The sequence below is a fragment of the Anomaloglossus baeobatrachus genome, chromosome 1, assembly GCF_048569485.1.
Source record: "Anomaloglossus baeobatrachus isolate aAnoBae1 chromosome 1, aAnoBae1.hap1, whole genome shotgun sequence".
Lineage (NCBI taxonomy): Eukaryota > Metazoa > Chordata > Amphibia > Anura > Aromobatidae > Anomaloglossus > Anomaloglossus baeobatrachus.
This window is the reverse complement of record NC_134353.1, coordinates 608885726-608907825: the sequence shown is the minus strand read 5'-3', so window position 1 is coordinate 608907825 and position 22100 is coordinate 608885726. Positions and strand designations below refer to the sequence as shown.

Genomic DNA, 22100 nt, shown 5'->3' with positions numbered 1-22100 from the left:
CACACATTTTCAGTTGGATTCAAGGCTTGGCTCTGGCTCAGCCATTCCAAAACTTTGATCTTGTTCTGGCAAAACCATTATTTTTAGGGGTATACTTAAGGTCATTGTCACTCTGAAAGGTGAAATTCTTCTTTATCTTCAGCATTTTACCAGAGAACTGTTGATAATTCCCTCCATCATGAGTAAAGCCCCAGTTCCAACTGTTGAAAAACACAATGCTGCCTCCAGTATGCTTCACTGTGGGCATGGTGCTGTTTATGCAATGCACAGTGTTGAGTTTACCAAAACATACCTTTTTGGATTTACAGCCCAAAAATTTCAACTTTAGGTTTATCGGACAATAACACATTTCCCTTTGCTGTGCTGTAAGCTGTTTACAGACCATGGCTTTTGCTGTAAAATGCAACTAATAAAATGTCAGTAAAATCCTACTAGAAAATGTAATCTTTATATAGAGTTAATCAGAATCAATAAATGATGACAGCTGTGTGAGTGACTGACATCGCTCACCTTCATGCCTTCGCCACGGCCGACAGTATGCCGAATGCTTCAGGCTGCAAAAAGTTGCCTGGCGCCAACAGGCATCGGCAGTGTCTTCCCAAAGCCCCCCCTTCCTGTTATTTAGAGATTTGTCTATGTATCTATATCACATTTGAAGATAATTTACTGGAGATCCGCTTTACCTAATTATGGCTGGTACCAACATTTCTAATGATTCTCTATAGAAAAGACCTTGTTGGATATATAGCAGACTTTTCCTGGCCTGCTCCCAAAAAACGTAATTTTCTCCGTTATTTTCAATGACTTCTATGATGCCAGCATTTTTTGCAGCTTGTCACTTTGTTTTGTTGAGGACACCATTATGTGAATACAAAGAAAGCGACTTGTAAGCAAACTAATAATTGTTCTCATAGTCTGTACTGTCAAAATGCATCATTCATGTGGTTGATATCCGGAATATCCATTGTTTTTGTGCAGCCTTTCCAACAATTCTCGGATTGTGAGCCTTCTGTCACAGCTGGAGAAGATCAACACAGAGTCATCGGCCCTGGATATAGATAATGCAAGGTTTGTCACTGCGAAAATCCTCCACTTGGCACAAACCCAAGGTATGACCCTTCTCTATTGCTATGGACATGAAGTGGTAATACACTTACTGCTCCTGAAATGACTTGTTGAATATATAGAGCTTGTTCTGGAAGGGTTAAAAGATTGCACTTACAGATGCAACATTACGTACCAATGAATGCATGAAACATATTCTTTACATTTCAGGGATATTGCTGGTAAAAATGTTATTTCCATCTTCATAGATGTGTGGTTGGATAGTGCTTGTACAATTTGCAGGTGTTTGTGAGATATTATCACTTTTTCTTTTGTTTATAGCTTGTTGCTTAGGAGACAGACCACTGCTGCTGTCTAGGTTTTACGTGCTGCACACAAGCTGGTCTGGATTAGATGATGGCAATTTACATCAGCGATTCTGCCAGCTGCAAAGCAGCGCTTACAAGCTCAATTCAAAACAGCCCCTAAGCACTGTGCATGGTAGGCCACTGCTGCTAGATGCCAGTGGTGGTCAGTCACATAGACAACAAGCTGTTTAGAAAAGTGATAATATCTCAACAACAGCTAAAATTAAGTACTTTTGCAATTTATTTTCTCTGATTACAAGCACTACCCATCTGTGAAAATGGGAATAACCTTTTCATTTTTAAACATAGCAACTATCCTTACCTCATACCTGCCATGTCAGGTTACTTTTCAAGATAAGTGTGTGTGTGTGTGTGTGTGTGTGTGTGTGTGTGTGTGTGTGTGTGATTCCTACATTTTTCACCAGTTTTCCCCTTGGGGGGTCTCTATTTCCAGTTTTCAGTTCTCTCTGAACTAGTGGATAAAACATGCTGCTTTGATGTCTCCCATACACAGAAACATAAGGATTCCTATTATTTTTATGTTAAAGGGGTTTTCCCACAAACAAAATAAATTTTAAGATTCATTTTAATCAATAGATCTTGGAAAATTGATACATTTTACAATTGCATGTGTTTATAAAAAAATGTTCCTGTGCTGAGATAATCTTCCCTGCTATGTACTGTGTAATGGCCGTGTCTGACCATACAGGGACATGGTCTGGGTCAGGGAGGAAGTAAGGGAATAAAGACATTGAAGCACGGGATCACAGCTGATTTTTTTTTTTTTTTTTTTATGCAATACTTTTTTTTTTTTTTTTTCTTTTGTAATGTTTCCTTCCCTGCCCAGGAGCTGTGATATGATCAGACCATGTCCCTCTATGGTCAGACACTGCCATTACACAGTACACAGCAAGGACACACATATAAGATTATCTTTTTTTTTTATTTTTTTTTAAACCCACACAGTTGTGGAAATTATTATTATTCCAAGATCTATTGATTAAAATGAACTTAACCTCTTTAAGGATGTGTACAGAAGTAGTAGCAGCAGCAGCATGGGGGTTTTCCAGCACTACTGAGCAGTGTAGCTGTGAACCCAGCTCTGGGATGATCTAAATTGCTCACTAAGGCTACTTTCACACATCCGGTTTTTTCTCTGCGGCACAATACGGCGCTCTGCAGAAAAACCGCAACCGTTTTTTTTGCCGCCGGTTGCGGGTTTTATTGCCTAGACTTACATTAGTGCCGTATTGTGCCGCATGGGCTTGCGTTCGGTCCGGTTTTTGCCGCATGCGGCAGATTTAGCCGATGCCGCGGCCGGATGGAACGTTGCCTAGAACGTTTTTTGCTTCGGCAAACAAACCGCATCGCGCCGCATCCAGACGCTGCGGCGCATTTTTCAATGCATGCCTATGGACGCCGGATGCGGCGCGATGCGGAAAAAATCGCATCCGGCCGCCGCATGCGGTTTCTTCCACTGCGCATGCTCAGTAGCATGCCGCAACCGGAAAAAAACGGACGGGCCGCATGTAAAAACTTATGCAAAGGATGCGGTGTTTTCGCTGCATCCGTTGCATAGGTTTCACAGCCGGATTGAGCCGCACTGCTCAAACCGAATGTGTGAAAGTAGCCTAAGGCTAATTTCACACATCAGTTTTTGGCATCAGGCACAATCCGGCGTGTGCCTGATGCAACGGATCGGGCGCAAAATATGCAAAAACTGATGTCTGATCCTTTTTTTTTGACAGTTCCAATATACCTGATCCGTCAAAAAACTGATCCGGCGCATCTGTTTTTGCATCCATTTCGTCCGTTTTTTTTTTTTTTTTTTGCTGGTTCCGTTTTTTTCAATACATTAGACATGCTCAGTTTACAAAAACGGATCCGGCGGCTGCATCCGTTTTTAACCGCATTACGCCGGATACGGCGTCCATAGGCTTCCATTGTAAAACACGCCGTATCGCGCCGGATCCAGCGTGATGCGTTTTTTTTTGCCGGACAAAAAAATGTTACAAGATACGTTCCCTCCGGCCGCCGCTTTAGGCAATTATGCCTGATCCGGCAAAAGCCGGATGCAACGCAAGGCCATCAGGCACAATCCGGCGCTAATGCAAATCAATGGGGATAAAACAGATCTGGCGCCGGATCCGTTTTACCCGTTTTTTTCCGGATTGTGCCTGATGGAAAAAAACTGATGTGTGAAATTAGCCTAACTGTGGCACATTCTGCCTGATTCTGTCTATTTTCCCACCCTGCATTTCAGTCTCACTATGCTATCCATAGACTGCAATATGCTGAGTAACCTGTCACCTGACTGTCTGTCTTGCTTTGACCAAGACTGTAGCAGTTTTTCTGAGTTAATCGTGAATTCAGGTTGGGGAAATGTGGCTTTTATACAGTCATATGGAAAAGTTTGGGCACCCCTATTAATGTTAACCTTTTCTCTTTATAACAATTTGGGTTTTTGCAGCAGCTATTTCAGTTTCATATATCTAATAACTGATGGACTGAGTAGTAATTCTGGATTGAAATGAGGTTTATTGTACTGACAGAAAATGTGCAATCCGCATTTAAACAAAATTTGACCGCTGCAAAAATATGGGCACCTCAACATAAAAGTGACATTAACATTTTGTAGATCCTCCTTTTGCAAAAATAACAGCCTCTAGTCGCTTCCTGTAGCTTTTAATGAGTTCCTGGATGAAGGTATATTTGACCATTCCTGTTTACAAAACAATTCCAGTTCAGGTAAGTTTGATGGTCGTCGAGCATGGACAGCCGCTTCAAATCATCCCACAGATGTTCAATGATATTCAGGTCTGGGGATTGGGATGGCCATTCCAGAACATTGTAATTGTTCCTCTGCATGAATGCCTGAGTAGATTTGGAGCGGTGTTTTGGATCATTGTCTTGCTGAATTATCCATCCCCTGCGTAACTTCAACTTCGTCACTGATTCTTGCACATTATTGTAAAGAATCTGCTGATACTGAGTTGAATCCATGCGACCCTCAACTTTAACAAGATTCCCGGTGCCGGTATTGGCCGCACAGCCCCAAAGCATGATGGAACCTCCACCAAATTTTACTGTGGGTAGCAAGTGCTTTTCTTGGAATGCCGTGTTTTTTTGCCACCATGCATAACGCCTTTTTGTATGACCAAACAACTCAATCTTTGTTTCATCAGTCCACAAGACCTGCTTCCAAAATGTAACTGGCTTGTCCAAATGTGCTTTTGCATACCTCAGGCGAATCTGTTTTGGGGCGTGCTTGCAGAAACTGCTTCTTTCGCATCACTCTCCCATACAGCTTCTCCTTGTGCAACGTGCGCTGTATTGTTGACCGATCCACATTGACACCATCTGCAGCAAGATGAAGCTGCAGGTCTTTGGAGGTGGTCTGTGGATTGTCCTTGACTGTTCTCACCATTCTTCTTCTCTGCCTTTCTGATATTTTTCTTGGCCTGCCACTTCTGGGCTTAACAAGAACTGTACCTGTGTTCTTCCATTTCCTTACTATGTTCCTCACAGAGAAAACTGACAGTTTAAATCTCTGAGACAACTTTTTGTATCCTTCCCCTGAACAACTATGTTGAATAATCTTTGTTTTCAGATCATTTGAGAGTTGTTTTGAGGAGCCCATGATGCCACTCTTCATAGGAGATTCAAATAGGAGAACAACTTGCAAGTGGCCACCTTAAATACCTTTTCTCATGATTGGATACACTTGCCTATGAGGTTACAAAACCAATTTAGTGCTTTAGTAAGTCAGTAAAAAGTAGTTAGGAGTGTTCAAATAAAAAAATTGATAAGGGTGCCCATACTTTTGCACCGGTCAAATTTAGTTTAAATGCAGATTGCACATTTTCTGTTAGTACAATAAATCTCATTTCAATCCAGAAATATTACTCAGTCCATCAGTTATTAGATATATGAAACTGAAATAGCTGTTGCAAAAACCCAAATTGTTATAAAGAAAAAAGGTTAACATAGGGGTGCCCAAACTTTTTCATATGACTGTAAGTGGAGCAAAAAGCACATTCCTCTGATGAAACTTTGTAATAAATCTTTTTATATTTGCTGGTATTTATGCAAACTTAACTATTAAACTTAAACTATTTAATTTATGCAAATTTTGGCAAAACGGCACTTACACATCACAAATACTTGCTACTTTGTATGGGTATATCACATACAATCCCAATAAAATAAAATACATGAAAGACGTATGAATAATTCACAGGGTATGAATACTAGCCTATAAAAGGTATCACTTCCTAATATACTTTTGTCATTCTTGGGACATAGTATTTCAATTGAAAATACTATTTCAAGGCACTCTACAGTATTTGTCATATTGATGTACTGTATATGTGAAGACTTGATATTTCGCTTATAAGCAAAATATAATTCCCAAGTGCAATTTGTAAGTATTCCAAAACATTCACATACAATAGATATATACTGACTTTTTGGCTCCTCTCCAGCTGTAGATATCGAGGAAGATATGGATCTAGCAGTTTGATTTCAGCTACCTGATCCTAAAGCCTGCTTTACACGGAACGACCGATTGTGCGATTTCACAATCGATCGTACCCGCCCCCGTCATTTTTGCATCATGGGCAAATCGCTGCCCATGGCGCACAAACTCGTTTAACCTCCGTCACACATACTTACCTTCTGGACGACCTCGCTGTGGACGACGAACGTCCACTTCCTGAAGTGGGAGGGACGCTCTGCGTCACAGCGACGTCACACGGCAGCCGGCCAATAGAAGCGGAGGGGCGGAGATGAGCGGGATGTAAACATCCCGCCCACCTCCTTCCTTCCACATAGCCGGCGGGTGCCGCGGGATGGAGGTAAGCTGCTGGTCATCGTTCCCGGGGTGTCACGCGGAGCAATATGTGCTACCAAGGGTACGATGAACAAAAAATGCCATTTTAATTAAACGAGATTATGAAACCGAGCGACAAATACACGACTCACGATTTGTGAGTGATACTGCGTCGCTCGGAAGTGTCACACAGCCCGACGTCGCAAGCGATGCCGGATGTGCGTCACAAAAACCATGATCCCGACGATCTATCGCACGATAGATCATCTCGTATAAAGCACCCTTGAGAGTTTACTTGTGTAGTAGGACCTTAATAGTGGCAGCAGGCACTCCTCTTCGGATTAAGATGCATGCATGCTCAGTTGGACCGAATGTGCATGTGTATAGAGAAGTTGGGACAGAGTTGTCCACTTTATTTATGGATAATGTGGCTCTGACGTTTAGCAGACACAATATTTTCATACTTATACAGCTGTATAAGAATTTAATTTTAGTTACCCAAGCCTGTAACCTGTGCGCTCCTTGTCACTGCTTTATCAGTTGGCCTTGCTTAACCTTGTTAGGGTGACATTGTGTCTTGGCTCCGAACTTTATCAAGAGTATTTTTTACATTCTGCACGAATATTAGGCTATTTATACAAAATGGAGAATCCTTAGAATTTTGTAGAGCAGGGGTGGGCACAGTTTTCCTGAGGGGGGCCACATGATTACTGAGACTTTTTCAGGGGGTCGAAATAATAGTCTGAACAATTAGTAGTAGGTGTGATTATTACCGCTGGAGGAGCAGTGCTGCTGAATTTTTTTATTTTTACACAACACAATTTTTTGGACAAAACCCCTCTTTTTTTTAAGGGGTTAGCCAGTACTAGACAACAAAATATAAATGCACGCACTCTGCTGCATAGGTGTTTTCGGGTTGTCTGTTTTTGGCTCTAATAGTCTACGCTGGGTTAGAATGATAGAAACGGATGTTACTTGTCCTCCCCGAGTCCTGTGCTGCTCAGGTCTCTGTATACTGGCTCCAGCAGGGACCTCACCAGTACAGTCACTGTCTACATGGCTGGAGCCACTGAGCTCGGTGATTGCCAGCAGCAGTGATATGTGCTGTCACCACTGCAGCCAGTAATCTGAGACCAGAACGGTGAAGGAGAAGCGTAATATCCAGTTTTATTATTTCATTTCAACATTGGGCATTAGAGGCCAGAAACCGAAAAACATCATTAAAATTAAAAAAAAATACACATGGTTCCTGCAACAACACCATTTGCCCACTTTGAACTGTGTGTTTCCGGCAGCTATTATGAAATAAACAATGTCATATGACAGCGTGAGTGATCAGTGTGCAATATCAATGGCGCGGAATGCGGGGCTCAGAGCACCCCAATGGTTCATGTGCAGGAGGCAAGTATACTTATTTTTTTCATTTAAAGCGCACCAATCACCAGGATTTACCTATACAACCTATAGCCAGTGCTGCACTGGCACTATCATGCTGATTCTATACATACCTTTAGTTGTCAGCTAGGATGTATAGATTTTGAAACACAAGCAAGTAAAGTTTGTAAAATCAGCAGCTTTTTGAATGACAGCAGCTGCAGCAGTTGATAAATGGCGCACGTATTCATAGTTATCCCCTCCCCATTATTTATGCTAACTCCAATTATAGAATCAATTTACTTTGTGACTAAAAGGACCTGTGCTGATGTCATACCCATGTGACCACTAAGGGCGGGGCCTCAGCCACCAGAAGAATTTTGCTTCCTGGTATCAGTTATGTTGACTTGGGCCCCGCCCTTTCTGGTCACATGGGTATGACATTAGCACAGGTCCTTCTAGTCACAAAGTAAATCGATTCTATAATAGAGTTAGCATAAATAAAAGTGGGAGGGGAAAACTATAAATACCCACCCCAGCTATCAGCTGCTGCAGCTGCTGTCATTCAAAAAGCTGCTGACTTTACAAACTTTACTTGCTTGTGTTTCAAAACCTATACATTTGAGCTGACCACTACAGGTATGTATAGAATCAGCCTGATAGCGCCATTACAGCACTGGCTTTAGGTTATATAGGAAAATCCTGCTCATTGGTGTGCTTTAACTTCTTCACAACAGCTGTCGTAGTGGGTACATCATGGATCGTGTTAGGTGAATCCCCGCTGTTTGCTGTGTACAGTCCGCGGCGATCCGCACACATGTCAGCTGTTTTCAACAGCTGATATGTGTGCCTGCCAGGCGCAAGTGGAATTGCACTACACTCGTGCCTATTAACCTCTTACATCTTGCTGTCAAAATCTGACAGCGAGATGTAACAGCGCGCCGCGGTAAGATTAACTTACCCAGCGCCATCGGACGTCACGTGACGTGATCACATGACGTCCGGTGGTTGCCATGGTAGCACAGTGTGATGTGATGACTCCTGTAGCTATCATGAGTCACTTTCTCTCACTGGCGGCAGAATGCCGTGTGTGAGAGTAAAGCAGCTTTTCTCCAAATTTCAGCTGTGATCTGGAGCAATGGAAGAGTGACCAGACAGTTGATCCTTATAGCCCCCTAGGGATACTAGTAGAATAAAAAAAAAGAAAGAAAGTTTAAAAAAAAATGTAAAAAAATAAAATAAAAAACCTAAAAGTTCCGATAACCCCCCCCGCTTGGCCCATTGAAAATTAAGGGGTTAAACCCCCCCCAAAATATACACATATTTGGTATTTCCTCGTTCAGAAATGTCTGATCTATGAAAATATAAAATCAATTAATCTGATTGGTAAACTGCATAGCAGCAAAAAATTGAAACGCCAAAATTACATTTTTTGGTCTCCACAAATTTTGTGCAAAATGAAATAACAGGCGATCAAAATGTAGCATCTGCGCAGAAATGGTACCGTTAAAAACGTCAGCTTGAGACGCAGAAAATAAGCCATCACTGAGCCATAGAGCCCAAAAATAAGAATGCTATGGGTTTTGGAAAATGGCACAAAAAGTGTGCCACTTTTTTTGGACAAACTTGTGAATTTTTTTTCACCATTTAGAAAAAAGTAAACCATTACACGTTTGGTGTCTACAAACTCGCACCGACCTCAGGCATTACAATGACATCAGTTTTACAATATAGAGAACACAGTGAATAAAATATCTCAAAAACAATCGTGCAATCTCACTTTTTTGCAATTTTTCTACATTTGTAATTTTTTTTTTTATGTTTTCCAGTACACTATATGGTAAAATTCATGGTTTCATTTAAAAGTACAGCTTGTTCAACAAGTTACGGCTATCGGAAGAAGGGGAGCAAACCCCCCCCCCCCAAAAAAAACCCCTGAAAAATGGGGGTGATGGGGTTAATATAGCGCTCTGAGACAAGTAAGGCTGGACTAAAGACTGGAGTCACACTTGCGAGAGACTCGCGCGTGTCTCACATCGCATCACCCAGCATGGCCACACACTCTCCTGACAGGAGTGGGTCAGCTGCATGTATTTCTATGCAGCTGAGATGCTCCTGTCGGGAGAGCTGCAGGCCATGTCGGGTGATGTGATGCAAAACTTGCACAAGTCTCTCACAAGTGTGACTCCGGCCTAAGGCCCTGTCACACACAGAGATAAATCTGCGGCAGATCTGTGGTTGCAGTGAAATTGTGGACAATCAGTGCCAGGTTGTGTACAAATGGAACAATATGTCCATGATTTCACTGCAACCACAGATCTGCCAAAGATTTATCTGTGTGTGTGTGACGGGGCCTTTACACATGATGAACTGATATGGATGTCCATTATTGAACTTAAAAGATATTTGGGTCATGCGCATGAGACATATATTCATGTCACATGCATGAATCCATGTGCATAAGACCCAAATAAGTTTCCTGCCAGCCCATAGTATGATTCTGGAACAGAATGAGGCTCATTCAGAATGGTTAGTCGCTTCACATGGACCTGCTATAAAGTGGTTCTTAGTGATTTTTGGTTTTGTGGCAGAGCGTTTTTCACCATGTACTGCCCAGGCAGCACGGCTGAGAATCCTCTGTGTGTGCTGGCTGGTGTGGCGAGGTGGCAAACTAGCACAATCCTCTGTGTGTGCTGGAAGAAAGATGAGCTCACATTAGAAGTTGGGCACGCACAGTGTGCAATGCATAGTGTGTACCCAACTCGTGGCTCTACAGAATTATTTATATCAGGCACACATTGCCGTTGACTAAGACTAGGCTTGGGCTAGGTTAATAGAGTTTAAAAAACAACACAAAAATGTAATAAAAATAATTAAAATGTAAAAAATATAACCATGTTTATATATGAGTAAACATTCAGGAAATGGAACAATATAACTAGAGGGTCAAAGGATACACTATAATTAAATCAATGTTTCCATAAAATACATGTACTTGGGTGATAAGGGACTCGGGGGAGTGCTATTGATCCACAGGTTAGGAGTTGCCTTGCCCAGTGCGCTGGCAGCCCATGCCGTTCTACTGTTAATGGGAACCTGTTATGTCTTAAACGCAGTTTACCTGAAGATATAGTGTGTTAATCTGCAGAGACTTGTAACCTCTCCCTGCACTGCTCCCATGACTGGAAGTGAGCAGCTACAGGGAGGATATAAATTAATTTTCTTCCTGTAGCCGCACATCCACTAAGGCAGCCAGGATTTTACACTATTTACCTGTAGATTAACCTTATGTCTTCAGGTAAATGTTTTTTTGGATGTGAACACATTGCAGTGCTCAAAGCCGAATAAACCTTGGTTTGATGCCTGCTATACTGCATACTGCTTTGATTTAGTGTGCTTCCATTCCCAGGTATTACATCTGTAATTAAACTATTATTAATGACATATTGCTAGCCTGCTATTAGCCTTTAAGCCTTGGCTGGATTACAAGGAATAGTGTTTCCAGTGTGGAATTTCTTAATTTGCCTTTAAGCCAAAGAACATAACAGCTTGTAATAACTGTCATAACGTGCTGTAAACATCACATGTAGTGGAAAAATCATGATGGCTAAAAATAATTTAACTTCGGATGGCCGACCGGCTCCGAGCCGTTCTCGGGAGGAGTGGCTTGGCATTTGTCAGCATTCATCAGCGTGTCAGATGTGCAGTAAGGGAGCCGTCCTGTACGCTGCACCTTGCTGGGTTATTAGCCATGAGTAGATTTCAGAGAGATATCCGGAAACCACTTGTTGTGGATGGTAAGTGGAGAAGACAGTGCGCTTGTGTGGATGTTGTCTTGGGGGCCCCAGTATCTGGTCATCCTGAAAATGGTGTCTACTCTGCATTCAGGATGCTATAGAGCAGAAAGCACTGATAAAATTAATATATTTTTGTGCAAAAAGCTCCAGTAAATCTTGCATTTTATTCATTGAAATCTTTTGTATACATATGAGGCCAGTGGGAGGTGCTATTCAGTGATTGATAGATATGTCAGTACATATATACAAGTAAGACTATCAGTAGGACCGCCCACTGGACTGTGTGTATGTATGTATATATATGTATGTATATAATCTCTATCTCAACGATTTTACTTTTAATTCCTAAAATACAATCTTTGTGAACCAACCTATATACCATTCTGCTCATCTTCTCCTTCGCTACACCATGCTATCCACAGATCGCGCTGCATATACAATCTGACGGGTTTCCTAAAGGCTGATCATGTTTCCAAAATCCATGACCTGAAATATTGTGTGTATATATATATATGTTGCTTTGCCATGTTACAGGGACATGTGACATGTTACATGATCTCCCCAAACATATGCCACTAAAAGCCCCTATACACATTAAAGTAATAGAAGTCTGTAAACTTTGGCCGACCAACATCTAAGGCTAAGTTCACATTTTCTGTTGTTTTGCATCAGTCACATGCGTTGCTTGACGCATGTGACTGATGCGTTGTACAACGGATGACAAAGAACAGAATTCATTGTCGGACTCCGTTGTGAGCTGAGCGGGGCCGTAGCGCTGAGGACGTCAGTGCCGCGGTCTGCATGGCTGGGGACAGGTGTGTGTGTGTGTGTGTGTGTGTGTGTACATGCAGAGTGTGGGAGGGGGCGGAGCTGACCGAGCGGTGAAGTGTTGGGCTCCCTGTACACGTAGCCAGGGTAAATATCGGGTAAAAACTAAGCAAAGCACTTTGCTTCGTTACCCGATATTTACCTTGGTTACCAGCGTACACCGCTTAGCGCTGGCTCCTTGCACACGTAACCAGGGTAAATATCGGGTAACCAGGCAAAGCATTTGCTTGGTAACCCGATGTGTATCCTGGTTACGTGTGCAGGGAGCCAGAGAGAGCATGCGCAGCGAAATCCTACGGATTGCGCTGCTCAAAAAATGTTACAAGTTGCGTTCCTTCTGCCCCGCAGTCAGTCGTTCCACGACTGATCAGTCGGGCGGAGGATGCAACGCAGCATCATCAGTCACAATCCGCCGCTCATACAAGTCTATGAGACCAACGGAATCCGCCAAACGGATTCCGTTGTTTACCAGAGCAGCGGATTGTGACTGATACAATTTAACAGAAGAGTGAACTTAGCCTAAGGTGTATGGGTACATTAGGTTGCTGCTAAAGCCTCTGAAAAGGGGAGGCAGGGTTTCATATGAATTTAGGATAAAGCCAGCAGCTGTGGTGTGCATTGTGAACTTTTGTGGCAACTTTCTTTGTGATTTGGCTATGTGCAGAAAAAAAAGCCTTGGCCTCTTAAGCCGTCTCTATTGGCATGCCGGTCTTAAAGGATGAATAAAATGATATCTTGCTATCTGCGATCCGATGTCTTATTCCAGGATAATCTATATTTTTATTAATATGTAAATGAGCTGCTAAGATCTATGGGCTGGATTAAGAGCCCCCTGAAAATCTGCCTCCATAGTTTATTTTATACATTTATATGCGTTTCCAGTTTGAAACATGTAATAACTGACAGTATTCTCCCCCGATCTACATATTATTTTAATTTAAAGTAAGCTCTGGAGGCAGATTCTCAGGGAAATCGATGTCCAGCCCATAGATCTTAACAGCTAATTTGCATATCAGGAAAAATGTGGATTATTCTGGAATAAGACATAATATTGCAGATATCAATGTGGTATTTTTTAAGGACCTACGGTACATAGCCATATAGACGGTTTAGGAAGGTTGATACTAACAACAGAAACCCTTTAGGACTGGCATAGACACGCTGGTGTTAAAGGGGTTGTCCATTACTAGGACAACCCCTTCTGAACACACGTTTTCCCCAGGTAAAATAAGAAAGCCCATACACCCCTCCGTGGCTAGCCACTGTACTCCTTTCCTGTTGATTAACTAGTTTGTCCTAAGGCAGAGAGACAGAAGCAGTCGGTGATTGGATGTGGGGCTCGCGTTATGTCACAATGTTACGGGAGCCCCGGGAGCGCAAGCCCCATCACCACTGGAACTGCCCCGGCTGCAGGTTTACCTGGGGGAAACGGAATCAGAAGGGGTTGTCCTAGTAGTGGATAACCTCTTTAATGAGGGCTATTGTGGAGTAAAATGCGCCAAATTCATGAAGATGTGCTTGCTTTTTAATAAGTTTGCTACATCTTCTCTGTGGCGTGTGGCTCACTAACAATGTTACTCCAGTTAAGGACTGGAGTAGTATTTTTGGCATCAGTAATGGTGTAACTTTAGATGAATTCAGAGGGCAGACATTGCCACTCCTGATCCCGCCTATGCTCTGCCCACTTCGGTGGAACTGGCTAGGGCTGCTGTAAAAATGCCAACTCACAACATTTAGGCAAGAAATGTGCAAAAAATCATTTGTTGGATCAACCCCTTGGCATGCAGAATTGAGAATTGTGGGAGACATTTATTACAATTGTGCCAAGTTTTTTTTGTTCATAAATTGTATAATTTCATTGTTATAAATGCCTAATTTATCATTCATTTATTTAACCCCGTCCATTTTCTTACACAATTTTTTTTTACCTAAGCAAAAACACTTACAACATTGCATTTCAATACAATTCTATACAATTGCATTTCTATTCATAAAAAGTTGAATATTCAAGATGCGGCCTTCAAAAAGGAACAAATATATTTATGTTGTAACCATTTCTAACATCTATAAAAACTCTTAATTTCTTCAAAATTGGACATGGCATTTAAATAATTTGGAAGGGCTGTGATAGTAATATGTTACCTGTAAGAATAAGTCTTATTTCTTTCTTTGTCTTAATTTGTAGAAAAAACGAGGAAGGAAATGACTGCCAAAGGGTCCACTGGTGTGGAGGTGATCCTCTGCACGCTGGAGGTGAGGCACGTTGTGTGTGTGTGTGTGTGTGTGTGTGTGTGTGTGTGTGTGTGTGTGTGTGTGTGTGCGCTTTCTGTTCAGTCTTCTGCATCTCTTTCTTCTCTGTAAACTTTATTTCTAGTAAGTTATATACCTCTAAGTTACAGTGCACATTTAGTGACTTAATGCTGGGGTTAGGCGGCGCTAACATCAGCGGTATTTTGCCGCAAAACCGGATCTGTCACAATTGCGTTTCAGTTCAATTCATTTCCAATGGGATTGCGGCAAGATGTGGTTACTTGCGGCTGCGTGCGTCATACAAACCTCTGGAGATGCTACAAAGGGGGCACTTACACGGAATGATTATCCCACACAAGCATTCTTAAGAGCGCTCTTCTCACGCTAGGCGTTCCGGGTGAATGGGCTGACAATCACCCGATGAACGAGTAAAACCCCTGTAAATCTGGTGACCTGTTCTTTTGTGCAGCGCAAAATATCGTTGTCTTAAACAGGACTGGCACTGCTGAGAACCACTATGGTCTATTACAGATCGCTCAGTGGGCATTGCATACTTTGATCTACCAGTGTAATCAGGATATTAAACAACCAATGATCAGTAAAAGTTTACCGATTGGCGGTCATTTAGTGCTGCTGGATGGTCCATATATACTTACTTCAACAAGACTTTTATCCTTTTTTGTGTATCACGGTCACTTCTGGGTCACTGATTATGATCCATACTACTGTGATTTGCCGCTGCTAGTAATCACATTTCTGCTGGGCTCAATGAGAACTACCAGCAGGGAACAGTAAGGCTCTGTGCGCACTGGGAAATGGAATTTTCTTGTGAAAATTCCGCATGTCCTCAAAGATTACCGCACCCGCGGTAAAAAACCGCGGGAAACCGCATCCGAAAACCGCATGCGGTTTGCCGCGGTTTTACCGCGGTATTATTCGCGGTATTGCCGCGGTTTTGCCGCGTGCAGGTTGGGATGTGCTTTATTGCATTCAATGCAATAAAGCACATTGAAGAAAAAAAAAAAAAAAGTCCTTTTAATTCTGAGATAGTAGATAGACAGAAGAATAGATAGAGGGATAGATAGATAGACAGACAGAGGGATAGATAGAAGGATAGATAGATAGAGGACAGATCGCTGCATTTCCCACGGTCGGCAGTGAGTTCACATTACCGGCCGTGGGAAATGACCGGTAATTACCTCTGCTGTCTGCTGCATTCAGCCTGTCTGTGACAGTCGCGGCTGGATGTCAGCAGTGCAGGACCCTGTGGATTACGCCGGAGCTTTGCTTGGGGGGGGTTAATAAAAGGGTGAACGAGGCTTGTTTGTTTTATTTAAAATAAAGGATTTTTCTGTGTGTGTTTTATTCACTTTACTTACGGGTTGATCATGTCAGCTGTCACATAGACGCTGCCATGATCAAGCCTGGGGTTAATGGCGGTGGTCCCCCATCACCATTAACCCCTTGTATTACCTTGCCACCACTGCTACACGGTGGCAAGAAGAGCCGAGGACACGCCGGTATTGTCGCATAATACATGCGACAGTGCCGGGGCAGCTGCGGCTGATATTCTCGGCTGCGGGAGGGGGACTGAGGCGGGGGACATTAACCCTGCCCCTCTCCCTCCCCAGCCTGAGAATACCGGGCCGCCGCTGTGTGCTTACCTCGGCTGGATGGTAAATAGGCAGCGGAGCCCACGTTCTTTTTTTTTTTTTCTATATTTCCGTTTTCTTTCTATGTGTCTGTGTCTATGTGTTCTGTGTCTGTGATGTGTGTGTGTGTGTGTGATCTGTGTGTGTTTACTCTGCACGGCTTCCTCTTCCTGTAATGACATCACTTCCCTGCAAAACCGCAAGCAAGTGATGCACATTACCGGAGGTAAACCGCGAAATACCGCAGGGAATAACGCAGGAAAACGCAGTGAACCGCACAGAATTTGCTGCCTGCGTTATTCCCTGCGGGATTTCATGATTAACATTGGAGTCAATGGAGGGAAATCCCGCAGCGATGTGCGGAAAAGAAGTGACATGCACTTGTTTTTGCTGCGGGATTCCCGCAGCAAAACATGCAGCTGTCAAATTCCGCCCTTTGCGCACAGGATTTTTTTTCTCCATAGGATTTGCTGGTGATTCACTGCAGAGATGTTATGAACATTTTCTGCAGCGAAACATGCAGCAAATCCGCGAAAAATCCGCGGCAAAATCCGGTAAGTGCGCACATAGCCTAAAGAATACATTCTATTTAGGACCATACTGACTATAACCATTAAACACCGGTAATTGGCTTCATACAAGCTGATGGTGGTCATTTACTGTGCTGTTTAGACAATCTGACCAGAAATCGATTACTGTGACTGTGAGCATAAAGTATCCTTGTTATTGGTAGCAAATCCCTTGGTTGAAGTTCGCCTTATGATGTTAATGCCGGCATGAATTGGCCAATCACGATTTTCTCGTTCTTCAGGTAATTGGCGGCATGTTTACAAAAAGCCCGTAAGCAGCCTGCCTAACTGGACCTGTGAAAGTTTGGGATTTTCTATTGAGGGCCATGGATAAACTATTCAGGCTTTTATTGGTTTTATGTAGTTTTTGCCCAACACTTGCTACTGTTTAATATCATAGTATAACACTTATTTTCAAATGTTGTCATGTTCATATAGTTAAATACTTATAGGTTGAAAAAAAGACCTAGGTCCATCAAGGTCAAATTTCCTCCACCAATTCTACATTTTGTCAATAAATTATCTATGACACACAATGTTGTGTGTACTGACGAACTCATCCAGCCCTTTTTTAAAAGCTGTTATAGTATCTGCCATTATTATTTCTTGCGGTTGGACATTCCACAGTCTGACTGCTCTAACTATAAAGAACCCTTTCCTATTTAGCTGCCATAATCACCTTTTTTCCACCTATAAGTGCCACCTGGTTCTTAGTTTTGCCTTTGGAAGGAATAAGTCATGTCTAATCCTTTTTTGTGCTCACACATGTATATCACATCTTTTTCTAAGCTAAATAAGCCAAAGTTTTTCAACCTCTCATGATCTCATGACATTGGAGTCCTTCCATTCCTTGTAATTATCTAGTTGCCCGCCTTTGAACTGAATGTCCTTTTTAAAATGTGGAGCCCATAACTGGATCCCATATTTCAGATGTGGCCTTACAAGAGATTTATAGAGTAGAAACAATACATTGTAAGGCTATGTGTCCACGTTGCGTTCTATTACGTAGCGTGTAATTCACTGCATGTGCGTCTCAGAACGCAGCCGAAAAAGCTGCGTTCTGAGGCGCATTGCAACTGCAGAATTCCTGCTGAATTCATGCGTTCTGGATGCTTCAAGAACGCATATTTTTGACAGTGCGGTCCCACTCGGCTCTGCAGGATCCCCATAGAATGGCAGCAGAACCGAGTGAGACCGCACTGTCAAAAAGCATGGCTGGCTGCGAGAGAGAGACGCGCGATCAGAATGAACTCGGATGAACTTCACCCGACTTCATTGTGATCGCGCGGCTCTGTGCGTGTGCCGCAGCTTGATTTGCGATCACAGGTGAAGGACTCACCGGAGACCGCAAATCCCCTGAGTGACTGCAGTGAGCCGCGAGATCACCGGTGCCGTCACTCAGGTTACCCGCGGCCAGCTCGAGTCCACCCGAGACCTGTGGCCGCGGGTAACCTGAGTGACGTCTCCGCTGACAGCGCGACTCACTTCAGTTGCTGCGTGGAGCTGACAGGAGTGGCGGTGTTCTATGGCCGCTCCTGTCAGCTTCATGTAGCAGAGCTGGATGCGTCGCGGGACCTCTTGAGGATTACGCCGGACCTGGAGGGGTGTTTGGGGATTTTAATAAAGTGGTGAAAGAGGGTGTTTTTTTGTCTTTTATTTCAAATAAAGGATTTTTTTGGGTGTATGTGTTTATTTACTTTCACTTACAGGTTAATCATTGGGAGTGTCTCATAGATGCCTGCAATCATTAACATAGGACTTAGTGGCAGCTATGGGCTGCCATTAACTCCTTATTATCCAGATTGCCACCACACCAGGGCAATTCTGTATGAGCCAGGTAGAGTCCCGGGACTGTCGCATCTAATCGATGTGGCAATTCCGGGCGGCTGCTGGCTGATATTTTTAGGCTAGGGGGGCTCCCCATAACGTGGGGCTCCCAATCCTGAGAATACCAGCCGTGTGGCTTTATCTTGGCTAGTATCAAAATTGGGGGGGGACCGCACGCCGTTTTTTAAATTATTTATTTTACTGCACTACATAGACCCGTCCACCGGCAGCTGTGATTGGTTGCAGTGAGACAGCTGTCACTCAGTGTGGGGGCGTGTCTGACTGCAACCAATCATAGGCGCCAGTGGGCGGGGGAAGCAGTGAATACGAGATGGATTAATGAGCGGCCGGCTTTTTAAAAGCTGGAGAAGCCGCCGCAGTGTGACAGCCGTGCAGCGCCGCGTCGGTCTCCGGTCAGGGATCTGTGAGTATGAGAGAGGGGGGAGATGGAGAGACAGACTGAAAGGGAGACACAGAGACAGACAGAGAGAGAGACCAACATTGCAACCAAAACGCACAAAAGAAGTGACATGTTGCTTTTTAGAACGCAGCGTAATGGCAGCAGACGAAACGCTGCGTTCTAAAACGCAACGTGGGGATGGAATTTGCACAATCTTTATAGATTGTGCTGAGGACGCAGTGCAATATGCAGCGTAACTGCATGCAGATATGCAACGTGGGCACATAGCCTTAATGCAGCTATAGGATTACTCCATCCTAGGTGTATAACTCTACATTCTTCAACATTACATCTCATTTACCAAGTATCAGCCCATTCTGACATCTTATCCAGACTGTTTTGTAATATTGTACTATCAAGGTCAATTTTTAATATCCTACATAGTTTGGTGTCATCAGCAAAGACTGACACTTTACTATCAATCCCATCCACAAGGTCATTAATAAAGAGATTAAAAAGAATCGGTCCAATCGGTCCTAGCGCAGAACCCTGTGGTACCCCACTGCTGACTATAGGCCAGTTAAAGAATGTACCATTCTAGATGACTCTTTGTTTCTTGTCTTTTAGCCAATTCCTTACCCATCTGCTTATAGTCTTCTAGAGCTTCAGTATAAGACTGTGATATGTTACAGTATCAAATGCAGTTATGATTCATTTGTGAAATGAGCCATTTCTTAATGATTATGAGCTCCTGAAGTCAAATCTGACAATGAAAATTTTTAGTTGCCTCTTATTTCTATGATATCGAAGAGATGTCCTATTACTGCTACATATAATTAATGCATAAAAGTTACAGTACTTTGAAACATTTATTATTTTTGCAAATATAAAGATTCATAATATTTAGATATGACAATTTTGCGAGATTTATTTAGCGGAAACATAGAAACAATTCAAATAACTAAAACCTGTCTAAACACTATTGTAAATTATAAACGGTTACAGAAATTACGCTATAAAATGTGTTCCTCATTCAGTGACAGCTCTTTTTTGCTTGTCTCTTGTATTCCTGCATGGGATCACCTGTTACAATTGTCCAACAGTAATCTGCAAGCATTGATGGATTCCATTTTCCTTCATATCTTTTCTCCATAGCCATAAGGCTATGTCCGCACGTTGCTTTTTACCTGCTTTTTACCTGCTTTTTTGCTGCTTTTTCTTCTGCGCTGTTTAATGCCAAAATGGTTGTGTTCTGCTTTTCAAGCAAAGTCTATGGGAATTTGGGTTTCTTGTCCGCACTTTGCAGTTCAAACTGCAGCCTTTTTGTTGCAGAACTTTGGTCAAAAACTCAGCTTTGCAGTGCAAAACCCAAATGGCAAAAACAATTGACATGTAGCCTTAGGCTACATGCGCATGCTGCAGTTTTTTCTGCACACAAACTGCAACCAAATCTGCACCTTGTCACAGAGAGCCTGGAATTGTCAAAAAACCCGCTTGTAATGATGATGCATTTTTGCCGCGTTTTACAGCGATTTTAATGCGTTTTTTTTTAAGGAGAAACGAAGTAGGATAGGATAGGATAATTGATAGCTAGAATAGATGGATAGATAGAAAAAATAGATAGTTAGTAGATAGAAGATTAGATAATAGAACATATAGAAAAGATAGAAAGACATAACAGAATAGCTTGATAGAGCGAATGCCAGCTTGGCCAGCTGTTTCTTTTTTAATTTTTAGGGGGTAAAAAAAAAAAATGACATGGGGTCCCCCACCATTTTTCATATCCAGCGCAAGAAGAGCAGCAGCTGCGGACTGCAACCCTCAGCTGTGTTTTGTACCTTGGCTTGTTATGGAAAATAGAGGGGATGCCGCACTGTTTAATTATTTGATTTATTTAAAAAAAAAAAGTAAAAAATGACTTGGGGGTCCCCCCCATTTTGTTAAAACCAGCCAAGGTGCAGCACACAACTGGGGACTGATATTATTAGGGTGGGGAAGGACCATCGTTATTTGTCCCTTTCCAGCCTAGCAAAAGCAGCCCACAGCCGCCCCAGAAGTGGCACATCCATAAGATACGGCAATTCTGGTGCTGGACCCAGCTCTTCCCGATTGCCCTGGTGTGACGGCGGGGTAATAAGGGGTTAATGGCAGCCCATACCTGCCACTAAGCCCTAGGTTAGTGATGTCAGGCATCTATGAGACACCCCCCATCACTAATCTAAGTGAAAATAAATAACCCTAAACAGCCCAAAATGTCTTTATTTGAAATAAAATAAAGAGCACACTCTTTCACCACTTTATTAACCCCCAAACTTTCCTCCAGGTCCGAAGTAATCCACACGAGGTCCCATGGCAATTCAGCTCTGCTACATCTCAGTCCTGTCACAGCGAGTGTCACAGAACATGACTACCAGCTATGAGTGCAGACAGAGCCGCAGCGATTAGAATGAACTCGAATGAACCCCTGACATCACAGCTACGGGCCCCAATGTACGGTGTGTGTCGCAGCAGTGATGTCACTGGTTTACCTCTGTGAGGTTCAGGCCACTGCTGAAGTAAAGCGCACCATCAGTGGTGCCATCACTCACGTGAGTCCTCGACCTGCGGCTCACTTCATTCGCAGTCTGATTTTCGCTCACACGTGGAGGACTCCAGCTGTGACCGCAAATCACATGACTGACGGCACTGCTGATCTCACAGCTTACTTCAGTAACTCAGATGTTTTCCTGTCACAGGAGGACTCAAGCTGTGGCTGCATCTAACCTGAGTGACATCACCACTGATATCGCAACTCGCTTCAGTTTGCTGTGTGGAGCTCACAGCGGGCAGTCTTGTTCTATTGCCCTTGCTGTGAGCGTCAAATGTAGCAGTGCTGGAAGCGTCGTGGGACCTCGTGTGGATTATGTCGCACCTGGCGGGGTGTTTGGGGGAGTTAATAAAGTGGTGAAAGAGGGTGCATTTTTTGTCTTTTATTTCAAATAAAGGATTTTTTTTGGGTGTTTGTGTTTTATTTATTTTCACTTACAGATTAGTGATGGGTGGTGTCTCATAGATGCCTGCCATCACTAACCTAGTGCTTAGTGGCAGCTATGGGCTGCCATTAACTCCTTATTACTCCGATTACCACCGCATCAAATCAATCGTCATGAACCGGGTAAAA

General features: G+C 43.0%; 1 protein-coding gene across 2 annotated transcripts in view; it reads left to right on the top strand.

Annotated features, from left to right (window-relative positions):
* AGTPBP1 (ATP/GTP binding carboxypeptidase 1) overlaps nt 1–22100 on the top strand; it is a 245618-nt gene that overhangs the window by 60530 nt on the left and 162988 nt on the right. The window contains exons 3-4 of one of the 2 annotated variants that reach the window (XM_075318445.1): nt 979–1109; nt 14428–14495. In XM_075318445.1, the coding sequence (XP_075174560.1) occupies nt 979–1109; nt 14428–14495 (199 nt within the window). Of the gene's footprint in view, nt 1–978; nt 1110–11333; nt 11415–14427; nt 14496–22100 lie in introns of those variants that run through there. The other variant, XM_075318453.1, reaches the window with a different exon arrangement.